Source organism: Accipiter gentilis, chromosome 18, assembly GCF_929443795.1.
Source record: "Accipiter gentilis chromosome 18, bAccGen1.1, whole genome shotgun sequence".
Lineage (NCBI taxonomy): Eukaryota > Metazoa > Chordata > Aves > Accipitriformes > Accipitridae > Astur > Astur gentilis.
Genome location: NC_064897.1, coordinates 15695797 through 15716133, shown reverse-complemented (window position 1 = coordinate 15716133; position 20337 = coordinate 15695797). Strand labels below are relative to the sequence as shown.

Below are 20337 nucleotides of genomic sequence, written 5' to 3'. Positions count from 1 at the left end.
CACTGTCAGGCAACTTTCTATTATGCTGGAAATAAAAAACGCCTCTAAGTTGTGTGCCAAGCTCACAGAATGTAAATCCACATATCCAATCCACTCTTCTTTTTTCTCCTTTCCTCTTCACCATCTGTCTTCTAATCTGGTTTCTGTGTGCATTAAGGTATAATTTTACACCAGTCTGGTTAATTCCAAGTTGAGTTCTAGTTTGCACTGTTTAAAAGTGTCTTACGTTAATAGAGCTTAATCTGCTCACACTGTGTGCAGCATCTCAAGGAAAGCAGCATTGCAGGATTTTAAGAAGCAGTCCAGGGAAGACTGGGGCCTCCTCTATTCCTGTCTGGGAGCTTTTGGATAGAAATCACTCAGATGATCTGTGTAACTTCTGCATAATAAGCCTGATGTTCCTTCTCTGTGTTGGACCCGCTGCACCACTGATGTGCAGATGTACAGCCTGTTTGCCTTCCAGACGCGTTGGATTGTACACAGATGGACTCTGTGAGCAGTGAACACACGCGCGAGGTTGGAGGCGTACCAAGCACATCGTGTTTGCTGCTTACGTTGTACGCTGGGTCAGCACGTAAGCGTTTGCCCAGAGTTGTCCTGGATGAGTGGTCCTGGCTGGATCTGTAAGAGGGAAATCTGCCATCGGGTGCCTTTCTGTGCAAGTCCTGTTATTGCTCTGTGTTTTAAACACAACCAAGGTAATATGGGAGAACGCTGTGTTTACAGCAGTATGACCTAGAGTTGCTGTATCCCCATTACAAATCATTAAATTAGTCTTATTCCCTCTCTCTCCCCTAAAAGTGTAGAGTCCCTTACAATTTCCACAAAAGGGGGTTGTTATGGGCTCCAAGCATTTGAAAAACTGGGCGCTGTGTTCAGGTGCTCCTATGGACTTTGGACCTTGGTTAGCACTGGGAATATGCATCATTCTACGGGTGCAGTGAGGCAGGATCAGTGTCCTTCTTGCCCTGACTTCTGCAACCAGAGAGTTGAGCTGCAGCTTGGTTTTGAAGGTCAGCAGCATTTCGGGCCCCCCAGTTGTGGAGGTGGTGCTGAGGATGACTCCGTCCTCAAGGTTGCACAGTTACATTCACATGTAGAGATGTCATTTACAGAAAAGTCCAAATGTCTTCCTCTAATGCATGGCTCCACACCATGTAATAGTAGGTTAGAATAAATCTGTTAGCTGAGCATTAAGTTCAATTAAACTAAATTAGAAATGGATTAATGCTGCAATGGTCAGAGGTCTAGTCTGAGAGTTGTTACGCTTTGGTTTTAGTGCCCTGCATTTGGCTTCCGGTGTGATCTTGGGCAAGTCACTTAGCTTATCTGTGAGAAGCCCACATGGTTGTTGTGAGGTTAAATGCCATAAAGATTCATGAAGTCCTCCTGCGTATGTTACTGGGCTTATACAGAGACTGAAAATAACAAAACCGGTCCCTCTTTGTCTTTTGTCCCTTTCTGTGTCCCAAGCGATCCCTATGGTTGAAAAAAACCCTACGCTTAGAAGTTCCTATATAACCAAATCTTAAACAAAATATTTAAGTAGGCTGCACCTGGATAAATGATGTTGCACTTAAATGTTTAGCTGTTGGATCTAATATTTATGATAATATTGGCAGTGTGATCTGCTTCTGTAGTGAGTGTGGCTCGGAGCCATTCTGATGTTAAAAAAGGGACAGAAACAATCAGTAACCCCTGCTGCCAGGAGAAGGAAGGATGAGGGCTGGGGCAGACAAAGCTTAATCTTTCTGTTTTTCTAAGAGTTTGAGCTAATCACTGATAACCAACACTAAAACATCTGAATCATAAATCTATTCAGCTACTGCATGACTCTCAACAAACAGAGTACAGACTGTTTGTGCCTTAGCTATTCCCTTCCCTGCTGAGCCATGCCTCTCATTTATCTCGCATATAACCCCTTCTCATAGTCTTTGCAGGTTTAAAACAAAATTCCCATAACACTTTTTACATTTAAGTCACTGGGGCACGCTTTCTGTGGTAGGTCCCTTTTAAGATAGCTTTAGGCAGAAGATGAAATCACGGCAAAGAAGTCCAAAGACCACGGATGCAGCCTACACGCTCATCCTTCTCCCCCACTCACCCCCTCAAGAGCCGGGACTCCTGCTTCCCGCTATTGTGAGAATTAATCCTTTAGTGCTCCTCGCTGCTTTACCTTCCATATAGCCAATAAGGACAGAGTGACTGAAAGATTGGATGTGTGTTCGAAGGAATGAATAGCAATGGATGAAACTACTGTAGCTCTTTCACAAGTGCTGTTAGGAAATATAATAGTTTGGTTTTTATTTGAAAAATAATTATGATACCTCATTTTATACGAAAGTAAGTCTGGGCATTTTGGTATTTTTTTCTTCCTTATTAGAACAATAGAAAGATGCGGGGGGGGGACGGGACAACAAATTCCTAACTGCACCCTAGCTAGAAATCAATGCAGAGGTAGTCCTGAATGCTGTTCCTAGATTGCTGGCTGTGGATGTGCTCCTGTGTTGACTGAGGCTGCCCAGTAAATGCACAGGTGGAATTTTTTCGACGTCAAAATTTATTTTGGAGGAAAAGGAAGTGACATTACGTTGTTGTAGTCAGATAACTTTCTTCTGTGCGAGAAACCCTGGAATGAGCAAATTTTGTAGTCTGCAGAGTAGGATGTGATTTTTTTGTTTGCTTTTTCTTCTTCTGTTTCGACTGGGTGGAAGTGGTGTGGAGGTTATTGAGTTAAAATTACTTCCTGAGACTTCTGCATACTAGAAGCAAATGTGTTGGGAATCGGTCTTTGGAGCTCCTCTTGCTAAAGCTTTGTTAGTGAGGCTGAGTCACAGGAAACATTACCACCCATCAACAAGGTGGGATTGAGTCCTCTGGGAGTGACCAGGTCAGTCACCTGTGCTCATGGGCAAGTAGATGTTTCAAACAGTAGCAGCATGTGACTGCCTCAGTCAAAATCTTGGGGTGTGCAGATAAGAGCTCAGTCTTGAAAGATGCGAGTCTTTGAAATGTTGTAGTGCATAGCACAAGTAAGGCTCAGCATGCCCTCTTTTAAGGAGGTTTGGAAATCATGAAATTGTTTTCTACCCAAATGTTTTATACTCATTTTATTTAAAAGTTTGAAGGAGACTAATATTTGGAAACTAAAATATGAGGAGTATGTAACTGTGACAGTTTGGGAGGAATGGCAGGCACCTTCTGAGAGGAGACTCCAAGCCAATATTGGTTTTCACAGCGGAGATGTCTAGGATGAAGTTGGTTTTGGAAGGAAAGTAGTGATCCTTGTCCCCAGTGCTGAATGTTCTGTGTCATCTTGCACTTTTGGTAGTTTTCTGTATTTTACCTTTGAAATGCTTGATTTATTTTTTTTAATTGAATTTATTTTGTTGTCTTTAAGTTGGTTTTAACATTCTTGCAGTCAAATCAGATCCTGCAGAGGAAAGCTGTTCTTTGAGAGTTGCCTAGCCAGCATGGCCTTCCATAAACTTGAATTTTTCTTAGTTTCAGTCTTCCTCCTTTTGAGTGCCTCCTTTGGACAGAAATGCCGGAGAGGATGAGACATTTCCTTCACTGCTGAAAAAAAATGTAATTGGTAATGCTATAATTCAGGATTCTTGCCTGTATGAAGTGCCCAGTGCAGGTGTCCTTGCTGCTGTCTGTGGGACTTACTGTTTGGATAGGTTTGAGCAAGCCTGCTTATAAAAGGCCTGCCATCCTCTTCTGCTTTGAGAGATCTGTGAGTAGTTAAGCTGGTTCTCGTTGTCTTACAAATATTAAGCCTCATGGGAGACTTAGGTATTTGCCTCTATTTTGTGTGTATTGAAAAAGAGCAGAGAATAGTCAAGCGGGTTGCCTGAAGTCACCCAGCCTGACAGAGCTGGGAATAGGTTTCCTGGCTCCCAGTACTGTACTTTAAACCACAAGATTAGTCTTTTTTGAAAAGGATAATCTGTATGTTCAAAGAAGGCTTTATAAAGCTCCCATTAACCCCGGTGCTGTACCTAGTGAGGAAACTAATTTATGTTCTGGCAAATGAAAGCGGTTTTGAAGACCTTAGTGCTGCAGGTCACTGTCAGACCTTCAAGGTCCATTGCCACCAGTTTAATTTTTCTCCTGCTTGGATTCGCCTCTGTCGTTCCTGAGAAAGGAGGAGCAAAACTGTTCTCCTAAGGAAAGATTTCCAGAGACATCCAGTTGTGGGTAACAGAGAACAAGGTCCACGTGGGGATTTTTGCTATGCTGAGTTAATGTACAGAATGGCTAATGTTCCCATTCCTTCTTTGAATGAAACAACCTTCTGGCAACACATTTTTTTATTGCATTTTATCACTTAGTCAAGATCTGAAGATCTGAATTCCAGTAGCCGATGACTGGAAATGTCCTTTCAAACTAAAATGTTGAACTTTAGAGTTTACCCCTGAGTCCTCCAGCTACCTTATCTGAGCAGCAGAGGAAATTTTTTTCCAGTTTTCTTCTGTTATCAAGGTAGAACACAGCATCTGAATGTTAGAGGAGTAGCAGTACATTAACCTCAGCCTTGCTTTTACTCAAAGATTGCAAGTGTTTTACAGGGTTGGCTAAAGATTATCTAACTTTTGGATGGGGGAGGAGAGAGAGACAGACAGAGATTTAGCTCTCATCACTGAATGCATGAAGTGAGAATAAAAGCCAGGGCTTTCCTAATCCCATGCTCTACTAATAACACTTTTACAAGCTGGTTATATAATTATCTGTTACCGTATTTTTTTTCTCCCACTTCAGGCAGATCAGCTATTTCATCCAACCAAAGCGTTTTGTGCAGGTCTTTGGATAATCCAGTGTCATCACTTCTGCACCAAATTGCAGAAACAATGCTGGCTATTAAGTTCACAAGATGTAACAGACCTTAGTTTTGTTTTTTTGAAATGTAATGAAACAAGTCTGGGGTTTTTTCTTTTTTTCTTATTCTGGATGACAGGAAGGAATTTAGGAGAAAAAGGTACTCCAACTAATGTCTGTAAAATAAGTGTTACAGCAATAGACCTGATTTCCTATGTGTCTGGGCAATAATTTACTGCCCTTCTCTCAAATTACAACGTTGTTTATAATGTGTGTTTTAAGAGTGTAGTTAGCATTAACGTTTATGAACATAATAATAATTAACATTAATAATAATTTGGCATTTCTGGCAGATATACTATTATTGCTAAATAGCCAAGTGTTTGTAGCAATCTGGAATTTATTGGCTCTAAAGATGACATTAAATTAAGCTAGAGAAGAATTCCTGTATGGCGTATGTGTTGAAGAAGATATTCATCCTGTGCTCTGGAAGGAGAGCTACAAGCACTCCATCACCTTTTTTATGGAGCAGCGTTGCCAGATGTGGAGTAAAACACGGAGCACCCGTCTCCTAAGCACATGAAGGGCTCTGTATTGTGTCCCTTGGCAAACACACAGGAGCTGAGCTCCTTCCAGATGCGGGTAGAGGCGGTGGTTCATGGCCACCTCTGGCCGAGGGGCCTTAGCCAGAACAGTCGCACCAGTGACACTTGTGCGAATGTCCAGTTACTCGCGGTACGTCGCAAGAAGCAGCTCCTGAGGTTTTACGCTTTACTCAGCCTAAAAACCTGGCACAGCCAGCTTTTTGCTTTGTTTTTCTGAGCAGACCTTTCTCCCCTCTGCCTTTCCCCACCTGGGGATGGGAATTCCCGTGGGGCTCCCGGTTCGTCTCCCAGCTGCTCCCAGTCCCGAGAGCAGTCTCCTCGGTCACCAGGCAGCCCTATTGGGTCCTGTTTGGGTTTTTAGTAGCATCCTGTGGAAGACGATGGCTCAGCAGAGCAGGGCAGGTCTGCGTGTTCAGCAGGACAGCCGAGGAAGAGTGGACCAGCGGGGGACGAGTGCTAGATAGCAGTCGCTGGGGGTGGACGCTCCAAGCTCTGACCAGGCTTTAAAAGCTCTGGGGGCCTTTTCCACGCATCTGATGAAATGCATTTTTTAGATAGGGCTGAAGGTAGAGTGTGAGTACTGGAAGAGGTAACTTCCTTTATTTATTTTGACATTGGATCCTGTGGTGATGTGTGTTATGAAGCCAGGGCTGTGTAAGGAACTGTGACTCGCCTTACAATATTCGACAGGCTTGAAACACCATTTCCTGTGACAAGCCTATCCCTTAGTGCATATATCTCTCATTAGGGTGGTAGCATCTGTGTTTCTTATAATAGTAAAAAAAAAAAGTATAAAAGCCATTAATTTTTGTATTGAAGTATGTCTGGGCTGTATAAGCTTGGAATAAGCTCAGAGAGTTTGACAGATAAGCAAGGTGATGCGTTTGGCTATCCAGAGGAGTACAGACAGTTATCTAAGAGTACAGAAAGACCTATTAGTTATGGTTCCACAAACTGTTATGCCGTCAAATAGTTGTGTGTTTTTAAAACTTGCTCTTAGGCTTGAGACTAAGCCTGTTGCAAACAGACAGTTCATACATCTGAGTAGCTGGCTGGCTGCACCATCAGCGTTGATATCTGTAGGCAGCTATTTCATAGATCTGCAAATTCTTCTTTGCTAAATTAATAGAAAAAAAATGCTGGAACTTGGATTTCAGCACAGGACTGCACTGGAATTCACCCACCATTCATCTTGGCCATGCGCGGTGTTAGAAACCCATGGGGTACCTGTGTGTGGCTGCAGGCTCTCTCGGCAGCTTTTCCTTTGTCCAACCCAGAGCGAGGAGGAAGAGTTTTTAGTGCCGGCAGCACTTTAAGGCCAATCTCCCTGCTGAGCTGCCAGCCAGGGTTTGTTTGTGGTGGGTACGCTGTGGGCTGCGCTCCACACAGCATCCGAAGGGAAGGCGGAAGAATGGCTGGCTGTGGAGATCAGATTAAAGGAAAAAAGCAAGGCTTTGCAGCCTTTTTTAATCTTAATGTGTTTTATAGCTTCATCCTGCTTTTTCAGGCAAGGGTGAGCAGGGACCTTTTTTCCCCCACTCAAAAGCCACGTCATCGTTTTTGTTTGAGGGGCAGAAGGATTGTAAGGGAATCACCTGAATCCTTAAGGATTGATCTGGGCTTTCTGTTTATTTCGATACCCGTGAAGATAGTTTTTTCATGGCTTGCTTATCAACTGGCAGCTAATAACATCCTGGAGCGGGGAGCGATGTAAATGCCAGAGCACCACTTGTTGCTGTTACGGGAGAAGTTTCACGGCGGGAGTGCAAACCAGCTGCATAGCTTGAATGCCATGGTGCCTCAGCAGTGCATAATGGCAGGGAGTAAATTCCCCAGGAGTTTTGGCCAGTGTGTGAACTAGAAAAGTGGAGGTTGGCTTAGATGGGCCAGTCTGCCTCTATCGAGAGCGGTGGAAATCCCCGTTAAAAAACTATTTTCCCAGTAAGTCTTGAAATCTTTGCAGAAACCTTAACCAGGCAATCCATTCCAGATTTTGGCACTTATCCTCTCCCTTCCCTGTGCTCATGCTGAGCAGATGAGCGCAATGGCCAGACCTAAAATGAAGAGCATCTACAGTCTGATCTCATCCTCCCTTGCTGCCTTTGGCTGGAGAGGAGGAGGAGCTTTGAAATCGGATTATTACTTCGAGCCTCTTGGCTTTGGAGCTACAGACTGTTCCCCACGTTGCCAATGGGCTTAAAAGCTTAGCAGAACTCCCACTAGGTACCCAGGAAGCCTCTTACCGCAGGAGATGGTGACACGGCAGGATCAGCTGTTCTTTATTTATCGTGCAGCAGAATCATCTGGGGAGGGACCATAGCTAACCCGGTGATGTTTTTCCCAGAAACAACATCTAGAACAGGTAGAGCCGTGCTGATGCTGTTCCCCACTGGTGTGATTGTGCTCACCCAAGGCACTATGTAAAACAGTTCCTAAATTTTTAGTCTTTAGCTGCTGGTAGTGCTTAGCCCATAAATGGGAATGCTAAATCCAGCATTTGTGGAGAGAGGGAGTTGGGGGTTGGTTTGGTTTTACCAGCAAGGTACTACTGGCATGGGACTGTGTGAGCTTAACAATATATAATCTGTATGGTATTATGGGTTAGCTTCAGAATGATCCCAATGTCTCGCTGTCCGCTCACCAATTTCCTCAGCCTGTCTTCCCAGCAAAAAGCCTCTAAAGCCTAAACCAGCACAAATCTACAAGTAGTTTAATGATCTGAATACATTTGATAGTCCGTGCGAGCGCAGCTACTGGGAGAGATCCTTTCTAGGTGATAATAAATGGTATCTTTCTGAGGGTGAGACAAACAGGATGCAATTCAAGCAGACTGTGTTTCCTTTCATACTGTTGTGCTTGGAGGTTATTTTCAGCTAGAGGAGTTGAACTTGTGGCTTGGGCAATAGTGGTCAGCCACTTTGTGGGGGTGTTTTGGTTTGGGATTTTTTAAGGGCGTGACCCCAGTACTTTTCCCGTAAAGGCACAGACCCCTGATTAGAAATTTAAGCAGACTGGTGTTAAGCTTGCTTTTCTTAATTGCCTTTCACAGGCCTCTTGGAAGTCTTCCACGGGGTCTGCAAGAGGTCTGCAAACCACAGGCTGGAGACCATCAGTTCTGCTGAGCCTGAGATTTCTGTCTCTCTCTCCCATGTAAAGCCAGCTCGGTGCCCGGTGCGATGCTTGCCCCTCAGCCAGCATAACTGGTTTATGGCAAATGGTGTAGATTATCTGCTCCAAAGGAAGAGGGGATTATTTTGAAAGGAGAAATGATCCTTTGGAGGGAAATAGCACGATCTCCAAATGCTTTGGCTGCTAATAAAACTGCTGAAAAAGAAAGATGATTGCAGTGGCATCAAGTGTCAAGCCTTATGGCTTCTCTCTTAGCCTCACCACTGAGTGAAGCATGCCCCTGGTAAGGATGCTGGGGCTTCTGTTAGCTTCTCCATCTGTAAAATTGCTCTGCATGTGGGTGTGTGCCTCCCCTTCCTTCACAGATGCTGCAAGGCTTTACTGAATGTTCTTTAAATGCTTTGATGCTCCAGGATGAAAGCTGCTCTAGAGGCATAAAATACTAATGTCTATTAAACAGAAACTAATAGCTTGTTACTTCAGAGCTTCAGATGTACCCTGTCCATCTGAAAAGGTACGTTGCAGGGGGAAGAAACGGAACGAGTAGCAGTTTTACATCTTTTAAGTGCTGAAAATGCATAAAATTCATAACAAATGTAGTTCTTGTCCCAAATCACTTGCACTGCAGGCAAGATGAGCTAGGAGGAGAGGAAAGCTTTATTAGCACCAGTGCACTGCTATGGGGTGTGAGGGAGACTGGACTGATCAGTCTGAAATCTCTTTTCAGTACAGTTTAGCCACCCAGCGTGAGCTGTTCATATTTGTTTGTATTACACAGAAGTGAAAAATTCCAGTTGGAGAGCAAGCAGCAGCATGCTGTGCAAACAGGGGAGGATCCCTGTCCCAAAGGAGAGATCAGGCAGCAGGTTAACTTGGATGGAGAACAACTGTTCTGGTGAGTAGGATAGGTGGTAAGATAGATAGTACGGTGGTCTCAGATTTTTAAGCATCCTGACAGAGGCTACAGGAGGACAAAACCAGAGTATGTCTATAAACCAAGTCTAGAAAATACTAGTCTGGCCAAAAATGTGCATCGGCATTGGAAAAAGTTTGCATTTTCAAACCTACTTGGGCTGAACTGAGCAGAATTCAGTGTTTGTGCATCCCCTTTCATAGCTGAAGGGAGCTGCTGGAGGAGAGGATGGCTGACGTTACCCTTTGCGCTGCTGGCACCAGGGGGGAGTACGTGGGATTTGTTCTTTGCAAATAGCCGTAATGTGGAGGCAATACGACAAATTCTTCCTGGCTTTCTGTTTATAACCATCTCCCTCATACAAAGCTGTCATCTCACACCTCTGCTTAGCCCTGGAGTAACATTATGCCCCTATTTACAACGTGCTTGAAATAGCCTTCAAAGTCTGCTCACAGAAAGTCGAGGGAGGTAGAGATCTCAGAAGGCACTGAGAGATGTTAAGGGGGGACCTAAAGAAATGGGAAAAGGGAATACCTTTGCTGCCCTTGCTTTTTCCCCCTCCCCAAATGATAGTCCCCTTCTGACAGAGTACTTTTCTCCTCCCTCGTGTGTTTGCTCTTCATCCCTTGCCCTCGCACACACCAGGCTGGTGGCTCAGAGAAGAGCCGGGCCCGCTGCGGTGCCGAGTGTCACTAAACTCTTCACCTCGCAGCCCTGAAGCTACTGTAGGCGCCCAGCTTGGCTCCCCCTGAGCTCGTGGTCCCCAGGGGGTGAGGCGAAGATGATGGTTTTTCCCTGAGGAGAGCTGCTGATTTGGTCCCCGCCGCCAGGAGCACAGGGAGGGCATTCGGTGCCCGCTCTCCCTGTGGTGGAAAGGCGGAGCGGAGAAGTTGGGGGCCCTTTTGGCTCAGGAAGCCGTAAAGCCCTGGAGCGTGATATAGAGAGAGGGCAGCGTGCAGGCTCCTGCAGGACCGTGGGGAAGCTGGGAGAGGCGCGTCCAGCTGCAGGCTTGGATAATGGGTGGTGTCTCCAACTAGCCGCTTAAAATTAAGATAACATGGCTGGGAGATTCCATCAGGATCAGGAGCCACAACTTCTTTCTGACTTTATGGCAGCCATCTAAACCCACTGCTGTTTGCGCTTCTAGGGTATCGTGACCCTAGAAATACCCCTAACTCCCCAGAATGCCCTGCTGCCTTGTCATGCAGCGCAGGGCACTCTCAGTAGGTTTCATATTTTGAAAACTATTTCCATATGATGGCAGCAATCACAAGGAGGGAGAGCATGGCACTGGGCTGCAGAAAGCACTCTGGCTGCTGTGTGGGGGCATGGTGTTTTCAGGTGTGCTGAGTACGTCCTGGGGGCTGAGCACCCCGGCAGACCAACAAGCCAAGTTGTGGGGGTTGGCAGAGCAACTGGCTCATGGTGTAGCTGGATTCCGTCACCTCAGCTCTGGGACCATGTCCCCACTATTCATGGCATCGGCCTTCTGCTGCTGCTTTGGGTGAATCGACTGGGTGTGCTCTGCAGCCGAAAGGAGGGTGCCGCACTTTCCTCTCTGGGATGTGCTGGGGGGAGCAGTGGTCCCTCCCCAAGTCCCTGCATCCTCCTGGGATGGCTGGCTCTTTGGTGGGGAGGACTGCAGGACCTCCTAGCCAGAGATGTGAAGCACGCACACCGGCTTCACGCAACACAGGGATAAATGGCGCTTGTTGGAAGCATTTCAGACCTGCAGCTGACTTCCCATCCTCCTGCCCAATCCCAGTAACTGTACTCATTTGCATGAATTTGCCTGACTCTTGCCCAGGAACCTGTTGTCATTCATTATCTGTGAGGGGAAAAGAACGTCCTGACTCGATTCAGTGACGGCGTTGAAGTTTCAGCGTATGGGTTGGGGCTGTCTCAGCATGGCCCACTAGTAGCTTTCGGTGATCTCCTAAAGCCTCTGCAAAAGCCTGTTGTGTCACTTGGGAGCATTGCAATGGAAAGCTGATAACGGCAGCGGTGTGGAAATAGAGCTGAAGGGATTGGGGTTTTTAAACTGATGGCTAACTTGGACAAGGCTTAGCTGTGCTTAAACTGGTTATGTCCATCAGATTCGGTTATAGGTGATTCAGCTCCAGCACAGAGGAAGCCTTTGAAGTGTGGTCCAGTACCTCAGCAGCCAGCCTGCTCGTGCTGGGCTCTTGCATGTGCTGGGCTTCCCTGTGGTTTTGGAGAAGCCTGTTTTCTGAAGTGAGGGTCCCAAACCAAACTGTGTGACGCTGCCCTCCAAGCGGACAGCTTGCTAGGAGCTGGAGTCTTCCTGGCTGCTTTCCATAGTTCAAAAAGCCAGTGCATGCAGCAGCCCCGCTGTCACCTTAGTGCTGGTGTTGGTGACAGTGGTGTCACTGCTGTCATGGTTGTGGACTCATTCGTTTACTTTTACCCGGGAAGTTGACTGGCTTTTCTCTCAAAAATCTGGGCAGATATCAAGAAGGACTATACTCTGGGCTGCATGGGGCTTGGGTCACCACGCGTCCAGAGGCCGCAGCACTTGGGTGCTATCAAGAGCAGACTGAAGTAGCAATTGCAACCAAATGCAGGTGATATCAGTGTTCAATACATGCTTACAGCAGCTCTGGGGGAGCAGTGTTTGTTTTAGACTCAACCCTTGGCCAGCATCACACCGGTGGGGTTAACCATACCTGCCGGAGTGCCTGGCATGGGGCAGGTGTGGGGCAGCGGGGCCCTTCTCTCCCAGCCCACCCCTGACAGCTATTTTCCCAGGGAGCAGGGAGGGACGGGTTGATGCCCTCTTGCCCGCCCCGGCTCGCCCTGCTTCGGGCCAGCGCTCCTCCCCGGTGAGGTGGTCACCCTTGTTCCAGCGGCCACCTCTTCCCGAAAGCCCTTGCCTGACTCAGGGAGGATTTAGTCCTGGGCTGGGGGGAGGGAAAGACGTTAAACAGGCTTTTCCCTAATGAGGTGTGACGCCAGCTGGAGAGGGGGAGAATCCTGCTTTTCTCCTGTCTGTTGCTCTCTCCAGCTAGAGGAGGAGGAGATGTGTCCCCCCCTTCCTCTGCTGATTTGCTGCCTCTTCTGTTTCCTTTCTGTGCCGTCCCCAAAGCGTTTTGGCAAGGTTCAGATTTCTGTGCTCACAGCTCAGTGCTCAAAGAGAAAAGGGGAAAAACAAAAGGGTTGGAGGCGTGGGGAGGATGGTGGCGGGGAGGAAACCCAGCCGCTTGCCCTGGCCAGGCTGGAGGAGCATGGGGACGGGCGCCCGGGGCAGGGTTTGCCCTGAGGACCAGGGGGGGTTTGGTGGCCTCTTTCTCCTGGGAGTCCTTGGCATCACTTTGGCCACGTCTGCTCGGATGCACCACTCGAGCGCCGTGCCGCTTTGCTGGCCATGCCTCGTTGGAGGGGAGGGCTGGAAAAACAAGGTTTATTCCTCCTCCTGCAAAATGTGGGCTGAAGCGTTAGGTGAAAAACCAAGGGGATCCTAACTCTTTGTTCGCGGTCCTGAGATGTTAAGATTTGCATCGCGTCCTCCTGGTTCCTGGCGTTCCCACAGCACCCTGGGCATGTGGGAAAAGTCCAGGATTTAGGTGTTCTGGGGCAGAAAGCTGGAGAACCCAGTGGGATAAAAAATTGTGACATTCCGTTAAACAGGACCAGGAGACCCAGTCCTGGGAAATTAAAGCATCTCTCGCTGCTTTTGCACTATTGCAAGCAGCAACAGAAAAAAGGTAGACAAAAACTTTACAGGACAATGTCAGTATCTTTTTTCCAAGACAAATAATCACAGTGATACTTGAACTGTGCCTTTAAGATAACCGACTGGCACCAGGTGCAACTGTCGGTAGGGACCAGAGGTCCAGAGTGGGCTACGGGCAGCACCCATGGCATTGGGGAGCGCAGTGCAAGCACCTTTTTACAGAGGCGCTGACAGCCTTACACCTGCTAATGATGGACCTTCATTAGCCTCGTACTAAATGTGTGCCGATTAGTCCTGACTCGTGCCAGAGCCCCTCAACCCAGCACGGTGCTGGGAGTCTGCACCCAGTCCCGTGTCAGCCTGCGTGCCCAGTCAGTGCCCCTTTTAGCCAGCGGCTGCAAGATCCATCTGCGGCCGGGTCAGGTCCCCAAATTGGTGCCGCACCTGCCATGAAGGCAAGGACGAGGAGCGCCCACCTGGGAGAGAGGAGGCAGCAAAGGAGGGGGGAAACTACCCAGCCAGGTGTTTTGGGGAAGACTGGTGAGCCCCTGCTCAGGAGACAGCACATTGCCCAGTGCCCGAGGAATGTCCCCCAGCTCCCAGGGTGACCTGCCGGCTCCAAAAACGGAAAGGTCACTCCCGGGCCTGGAAAACAATGGCTGCAGATAGGGGCTATCTGAGCCGGTTGTGGCCACTGCTTAAGGAGTGTTAGTCAAACAGCAGGCTGAAAAGGCTCACGGGAAGCAATTTAAATATTCCTTCATACAAAAGGCTGTCACATCCCAGCAGAGGCAGGCTGCTGACTGACAGCTTTAGTGCACAAGTGTGTGTGGAAGAGGGGGAGGCTGAAGGCGGGGGGGTGGGTGGGAGACATCCTGAAGACTTACTTTCCCCCCACCCTTTATTGTGGGTCTTAACATGTCATTTTTCACAAGCTGCAAGTTTACTGTGGTAACACATCTGGGATGTTTTAGCACATTGCATACTTTGAGGTATTTCCCCCCCCCTCTCAGGTATATTTTGTTAGAAGGCAGATGTCCACTAAAGTAATTTACAAATAAAATAAGTCAACACATCCAAAATACTAACTGCTTACCAAGTGAATTTACCCAGTAATTGCTATTTCTATAGTGTGATTACTATTTATGCAACAATAATATCACTCTCTCCAAGGGATGGCAAGCAGCAACTGCAGTTTTTGTATTAACTTGTCACTAAGCAGGGTAGTCGTCTAGAGGCCAGAACAGAGATTCTTGGGACTTTTTCCTAGCTCTGTGGCAGAGACGCTGTGTCAGGCTTTGGCTGCCCACTGCCCTTTCCTTACCTCAAGTTTTCACATATAATAGATGCGTTTAATACATTTTTCACAAGGCAGATGTCAGGCTTCTGCTTGTGAAGCACTTTGGATATTGCACAAGAGGTAAATAAGAGCAGTGTTGATAATGAAAATATGTCATTAATACATTTCCAATAAAAAACTACAAGCAGCGTTTAATCTGCAATCTGTTATCAATAATTTTATTACTGCAGTTACTGTGGTCTAATAAAAAAGCACTTTCTCTTCTTTATTGGGTAAGTGCCAAAACGTTTATCCTTTATTCTCTGGCCATTAACCTTTATTCTGTAGCCATTAGCTTAGCCATTTGTGTAACAGTCTGTTGAGTAACATTCAAGTAGGAATTTGTATTCAATCCATTATTTACTCTGAAACCCAAAAAGAATGGCTTCTTATGCCTATGTTGTTTATCCATATTAAATCTTGTTAAGTGCTACATACTACAGATTATGTGTCTTATAGGAAGTGGATTTTTCTTACTGTGAATGATTTTCTGGCATATAAATACAACTGTAGTTAACCTAGTAATATTTTGTAAACAAAGCTTGAAATTGCTAGCTGAAAAACCAGATATTTCTCACAACATGGGCAAAATTCATAATAACTACATTTCAGAAGTTTATCCTTTTTGTGGATCAGTTCCTGCATCACACCTTTATGTGAAATAAGCCATGATACTCTCCACCCCTTCATCAAGGTTTGAGGTTTTGGGTCATGAGGTCTGATATCCCTCAATCGTTTCTTTCTCTCTTACTGGAAGGGGGGGGGGGGGGGGGGGGAAACAACAACAAAAAAAAACAAAAAAAAACAAACCCAAAGAGAAATAAGTTAAATAATCAAAATGCCTGCTTTTCTTTGAGGCATTTGCTTGCTAGCTTCCAGCCATTTCTGGCTCTCCATCTGAAACTGCTACTTCTCTGTGTAAGTGGCTTTTAGGGCCACACTTTCTGAGCACATCTTTTAAATGAACTCACCAGCCTTAGCAAGTGGAAAGCAAAGCAAGAGAATGACACCATTGATTCCTGCCCATCAGCTGAACATGGGAGAAATCATGGCTTTCTTATTAGGCTGTAGTATCTCAACCTCACTGAACCCTATTTTTCTGTTTCCAGACAAAAGCATTAGTCTTCTGGCTGGAGAGTGACATTCAGTAAAAGCCTTTCAAGGTCTTCCCATAAACTCTTGCAATGAAGAGGTAGTAGTAGCAGTATTTTTAATGATGGGGAAGGTCAGCTTACCCAGTGTATGCTCTGCTGTGGTACACGTTCTTGAGGCTGCTTGGGTCTTTTTGGTCCTGATCGCTAGCAGTAAATTTTAAGGAATTAGTTTGATGGTTGGAAATTTTTTTTCTCTCCTTTCTGCTCATTAGGAACTGGAAGCTGCTCTTCACAGGGATGATGTGGAGTTTATCAGCGACCTGATCGCCTGCCTACTTCAAGGTTGCTATCAGCGCAGAGACATCACGTGAGTAACCTCGCTCTATGGCTTACACGCTTTGCAAGGGGAGCTAATTAACACAGTCGCGGGGATGTTTCATGGCTGTAGAGTGATGACATGGCAGTGATGAGCAGCCACCAGCAATCAGGCCAGATGCTTCACCGAGTGGAAGGGAATTCTGGCTCTTCTTGGGTTGAGTTGCAGGTTTTTAGTTTTACAGACCCATTGTTAAGCAAACTTCTTTGTTCAGATCCCATGCAAAGGTTGATGCTCTGCTGTAGCACTAGCGCATACAGTAAACATTCACATCTGCTGTTATGCTCTGCACTCAATTTGGTCAAATTAGTGATATCACACTAAGTCTTTAAATCATCACATATGTTTTTGACATTTTATATGTATTGCATAGAATAAGACTTGCTGCTCTTCAGCCACTTCACTTGCATGGAAGATCCCATTGCTTTACAGAGGGACAATTGTTAATTATTTTCTTAGAAATAAAAGTATTGGAATCAGCTCAGTTGCAGGATGTTGGAAAGTGATTTGACACATATTCTTGATGTTTCAACATCCAGAGACACTTTGCTAGTGTCCACCAAAGTAGTGTCCCAAACTGAGACATCTATAGGACATCATTCTTTAGAGGACTGCCACTCATGCAGTGAAATACCCTCCCAGTGATAATGAAGGCTTGCTGCAGTGTGTTTTATTTGTTCTTCTGTGAATCATGTTAATAGCAAAGCATAATTGTGGAGACAAAGACAGCTTGGCAACACTTGCAGTTGCTTAGAAGAGGTGTTAAGCAATCCTGCTTCCTAAGATTCCCCTGTTGTGCAGAGGCTGAGGCTGGTGTATAGGCATAACCATAAGTGCTTGCATTGAAAGCTCTATTTCTGATTAACTGATTAAGTTCAACAAAATTTACATAGGTGGGGTTTTTTTTATATATATATGTGTGTGTATATATCTATATATCTATATATCTATATATCTATCTGCCACTTAAGTAAGTTCTCTTGCATTGCTGCGTTGACATTCAGCATAAGTGGGTATCAGGACCCGAACCAGGCAGCTGCACTGCATTTTCTGTCTCTGAATGAAACCGATGTGATGAGATGCTTGATTGTAAAGGGACTACAATCATGTGTACCTCCTTCATCAAAATAGCCACAGAGCAATATAATCTTGCTTATAAACATGCAGCAAGTTTATTTCTTCATACCAGAAAGTAGTGGTTTAAGTGTTTTGCCCATGTTAACCAGCTCACGCTTGTAGAAGCAGTGGCAGATTATCTGTGATAAATTTCATAATTTCCACATTGTGAGGGTCTCCTAAACTCTCCAGATCTACAAGTGTCCACTTAGCAGTTGCACTGTTTAATTGCCTCCCCTTTCTCAGCTGTTCTAACTAATAAAATTCAGGGATGAATCATGGGTGAGTCGTTGGGCAAGTGGTCTGTCTGTCTTTCTGGGAAAAGTTACACATGGACACGTGCATATACACTCACGCCCAGTTACGTGACTCACCTGGCAGCTCAATAATGTGTAGTTATTCAGTATTGCATGTAGGTCCCAGTTTGTGCCTGTGTAAATACGGCTTTGGTTAACTCTGAGATGCAAAAGCTGCAAGGAGGCAATGTCATCGCAGAAGGAAGGGCTGGTAACCCAGCTGTGGTTTTGTGCAGCCTAGTCAGGGTGCGTGTGCGGCATGGCTGGGTACCTATGTAGATGTTGCTGGGTGTCCGTCCACGCACGAGAGGTGCCGTAGGAAGTGGAGGAGTGCAAAGTCACGTAGTGAAGTTGTGAGAACTTATACCTCACCTGAATGGTTGTGCTAGGGAAAGCATGAGGTGCCTGAAGGAGAAACCAGCTGCACCCTTATCTACAGCACGTCCTGTAGAAGGCGACTACCTCGTGGGCAGGGCAGAAACGAAAAAAGTCATTTCTGCAGAGGAGATGAGGAAAAGAACACAACAGGAGCAGCACGGTGGAAGTGGCTGAAGGAATATATCAGGAAAACTACCTGGAGCCACTGGGATGTCAGGGAAGTGGGCTCTGAAGTGCTGCAGAGGAAGCAATGGGGGAAGCTACCTGGAGACAGAGGGAAAGGAGCTGTATGCAGAGGCATGTCACGAAGGAAGAAGCATTAAGATGTAGTCTAAATATGGAAATCTGTAGGTAAATGAGAATAAAAATGATGGCTTGGATACACTTCTCAGAAACAAACTTGGCTCACTGTTTCACACTTACAAACCAGCTAGGGAATATTTATCCAAATGAATGTGTGTTTTTAAAACCTAGAGTTCTCCTTGTTCCTTACACATTTATTTCGAAAACCTTTACTCCCTCTAACCTGAGTTCAAGTGGCATAGGCCTTCGCTGATGCACAGCTTTCCTGCTGTACCTAGTTTGTCCCCAGTTAATGGTAAGGAGTTGAGCCTGTAATTGATTTTTTGAGCGCTCAGCAGACAAAGACATGCAAATGTAAGGGGCAGAATTTGTGTGGAGTTTAGATTTGGCTTTTCACAATGGGCCATATTTTGCTGTTGCAGACAGATAGTAGGTATCTGTCTCGTGTGGGAAAAATCAGCAGTTTCACAGATCATCACAGTGGCGTTACAGCAGCAATTTCTCCAGTCATTTGCGCTCTGCATCCTCGTGCCGAGGCTGTGAGCTGTTAATCTTTAGGCTGTAAACTTTGCTCCCTGTTGCACCTCAGAGGGGAAGGTAGGAGCTTGTTCTCATCCTTGTTCTTAGGCTGGAGCGCTACGGCTCAAGCACAAGATGCTTCACATAACCTCATATAAAACATAGTTTACCTACTTCTCCAAGGAGTTTTGAGCTTTAATTAGTTTTGTATCGTCTCTTACCTCTTTGATGGCCAAAAAGTTATCTGCCTATGCTTTCTCACAGTCTGTCTGGGAGCAGCTTGTAGTTCTTGTCACATCTGTTTTGACGGCATGCAGAACTTGCAGTGGAGCTGGGCTGCCTGGCTTTAATCATGCATCATAGAGGGATATAAAACTGTCACATACCTTCGCTAATTATAATGTGCTCTCAAGTAATTTTGGAAGTGGAACCTAGCTGAGAGCCCTTCTAATGCACAATTTAACATACTCTAGTTTGATTTGCTTTTTATTCTTTTAAAAAAAAGAGATTAATACTTTTGTAGGCTTCTGTGATTCTTGGTTTTGAAGTAGAGCAACTTTGCCTTGGTTTTGATAATCTTTTAAAAAAAAAAGAATTACATACAAGAGAGATACTGTTTTTTACTCTGCTTGATGATTAAGGAGTGTTGAATGTCTGGTAACTTAAGACTTTCTTTGAGTTATGGGTATCTGTGTTTAACTACAGAGACTACTTAATGGGATGCCACATGATCTTCTCCAAACTCTTATTTATCATAACCTATCATAGCTGTTAGGAACATTCTTCATTGACCTGGTTCTTGCCATGTTAAGCGCTGTAGAAGTACAGAACAAAAAAGACGGTAGTCTGCATTTCTGGCTTCTGGCATCTTTAGCAATGACCCTGTAGCTGTCCTTGCCTGGCACCGGGTGATTTGAGCACTTGGCCAGGACAGTTTCCCTGTTGCTCTCCTCTTTTTGCTCTGACACAAAATACTTTTGTGCCATGATCTGCAGCTTTTGTTGCTTTATAAATAACCTTCATAGTATTCATATACCATCCGTATCATCTAACTACTAACGATGCAATAACTAATATCCTTGAAGCTTTTTGTTCGATCTCTCAGTTCATTTTATGTTATAGGCACGGTTTGGTTTGATGCCAGTGAGTTTACCCATACATTTTCCTGCCTCTAGCTTTTATGCACAGGCCTTGAAATGCCCGTGTTTTCTTTTAATTGTTTAAAAATGCAAATGCTTGGAAAGTGAGGAGGGAGAAAACTCTTAATAGACTTTGGGGTTTATAATAAATAAATAAATAAATAAAAATTTAGCAGTTTGAAAAAATCTGCTGCTTGCTTCAGATTCTGTCTGATATAAATTGGGCAGCTGCATAGTCCCTAGGGGCTGCCACTTTAATTCCAGCAGGAAATGCGACTTGATGACTTGTATCAAGACAGGAAGATCAGAGCTTCAGCTAACGGCAGCGGCCCCAGCAGGAGCCTTCTGCAGCTGTTTTTAAGTAAGAAGTGATGGTGTGACATGGATGTGTACACTCAACTAAAATAATCCAGAAAAGCTCCTGTTGTTCAGCATTTCTTTGGGTGAAACTCATTCTTCACTGCTCTGTTATTGCATTTTTGCTATTTTTCTAATGTGATGGCATAAAAAGTTTGAATGACTTTATCATATTTCTCATTGGAGGGTGTTTTGTATGCTGCTATTGTGTCTTGAAAAACATTTTAATTGCTTTTTCTTATAACATGTTTTATTTTT

At 45.3% G+C, this 20337-nt stretch overlaps 1 protein-coding gene across 3 annotated transcripts in view; it reads left to right on the top strand.

Annotated features, from left to right (window-relative positions):
• LOC126047774 (cat eye syndrome critical region protein 2) overlaps positions 1-20337 on the top strand; it is a 97443-nt gene that overhangs the window by 35987 nt on the left and 41119 nt on the right. For 2 of the 3 annotated variants that reach the window (XM_049821863.1, XM_049821862.1), the window contains exon 2: positions 15868-15962. In XM_049821863.1, the coding sequence (XP_049677820.1) occupies positions 15868-15962 (95 nt within the window). Of the gene's footprint in view, positions 1-514; positions 575-15867; positions 15963-20337 lie in introns of those variants that run through there. The other variant, XM_049821864.1, reaches the window with a different exon arrangement.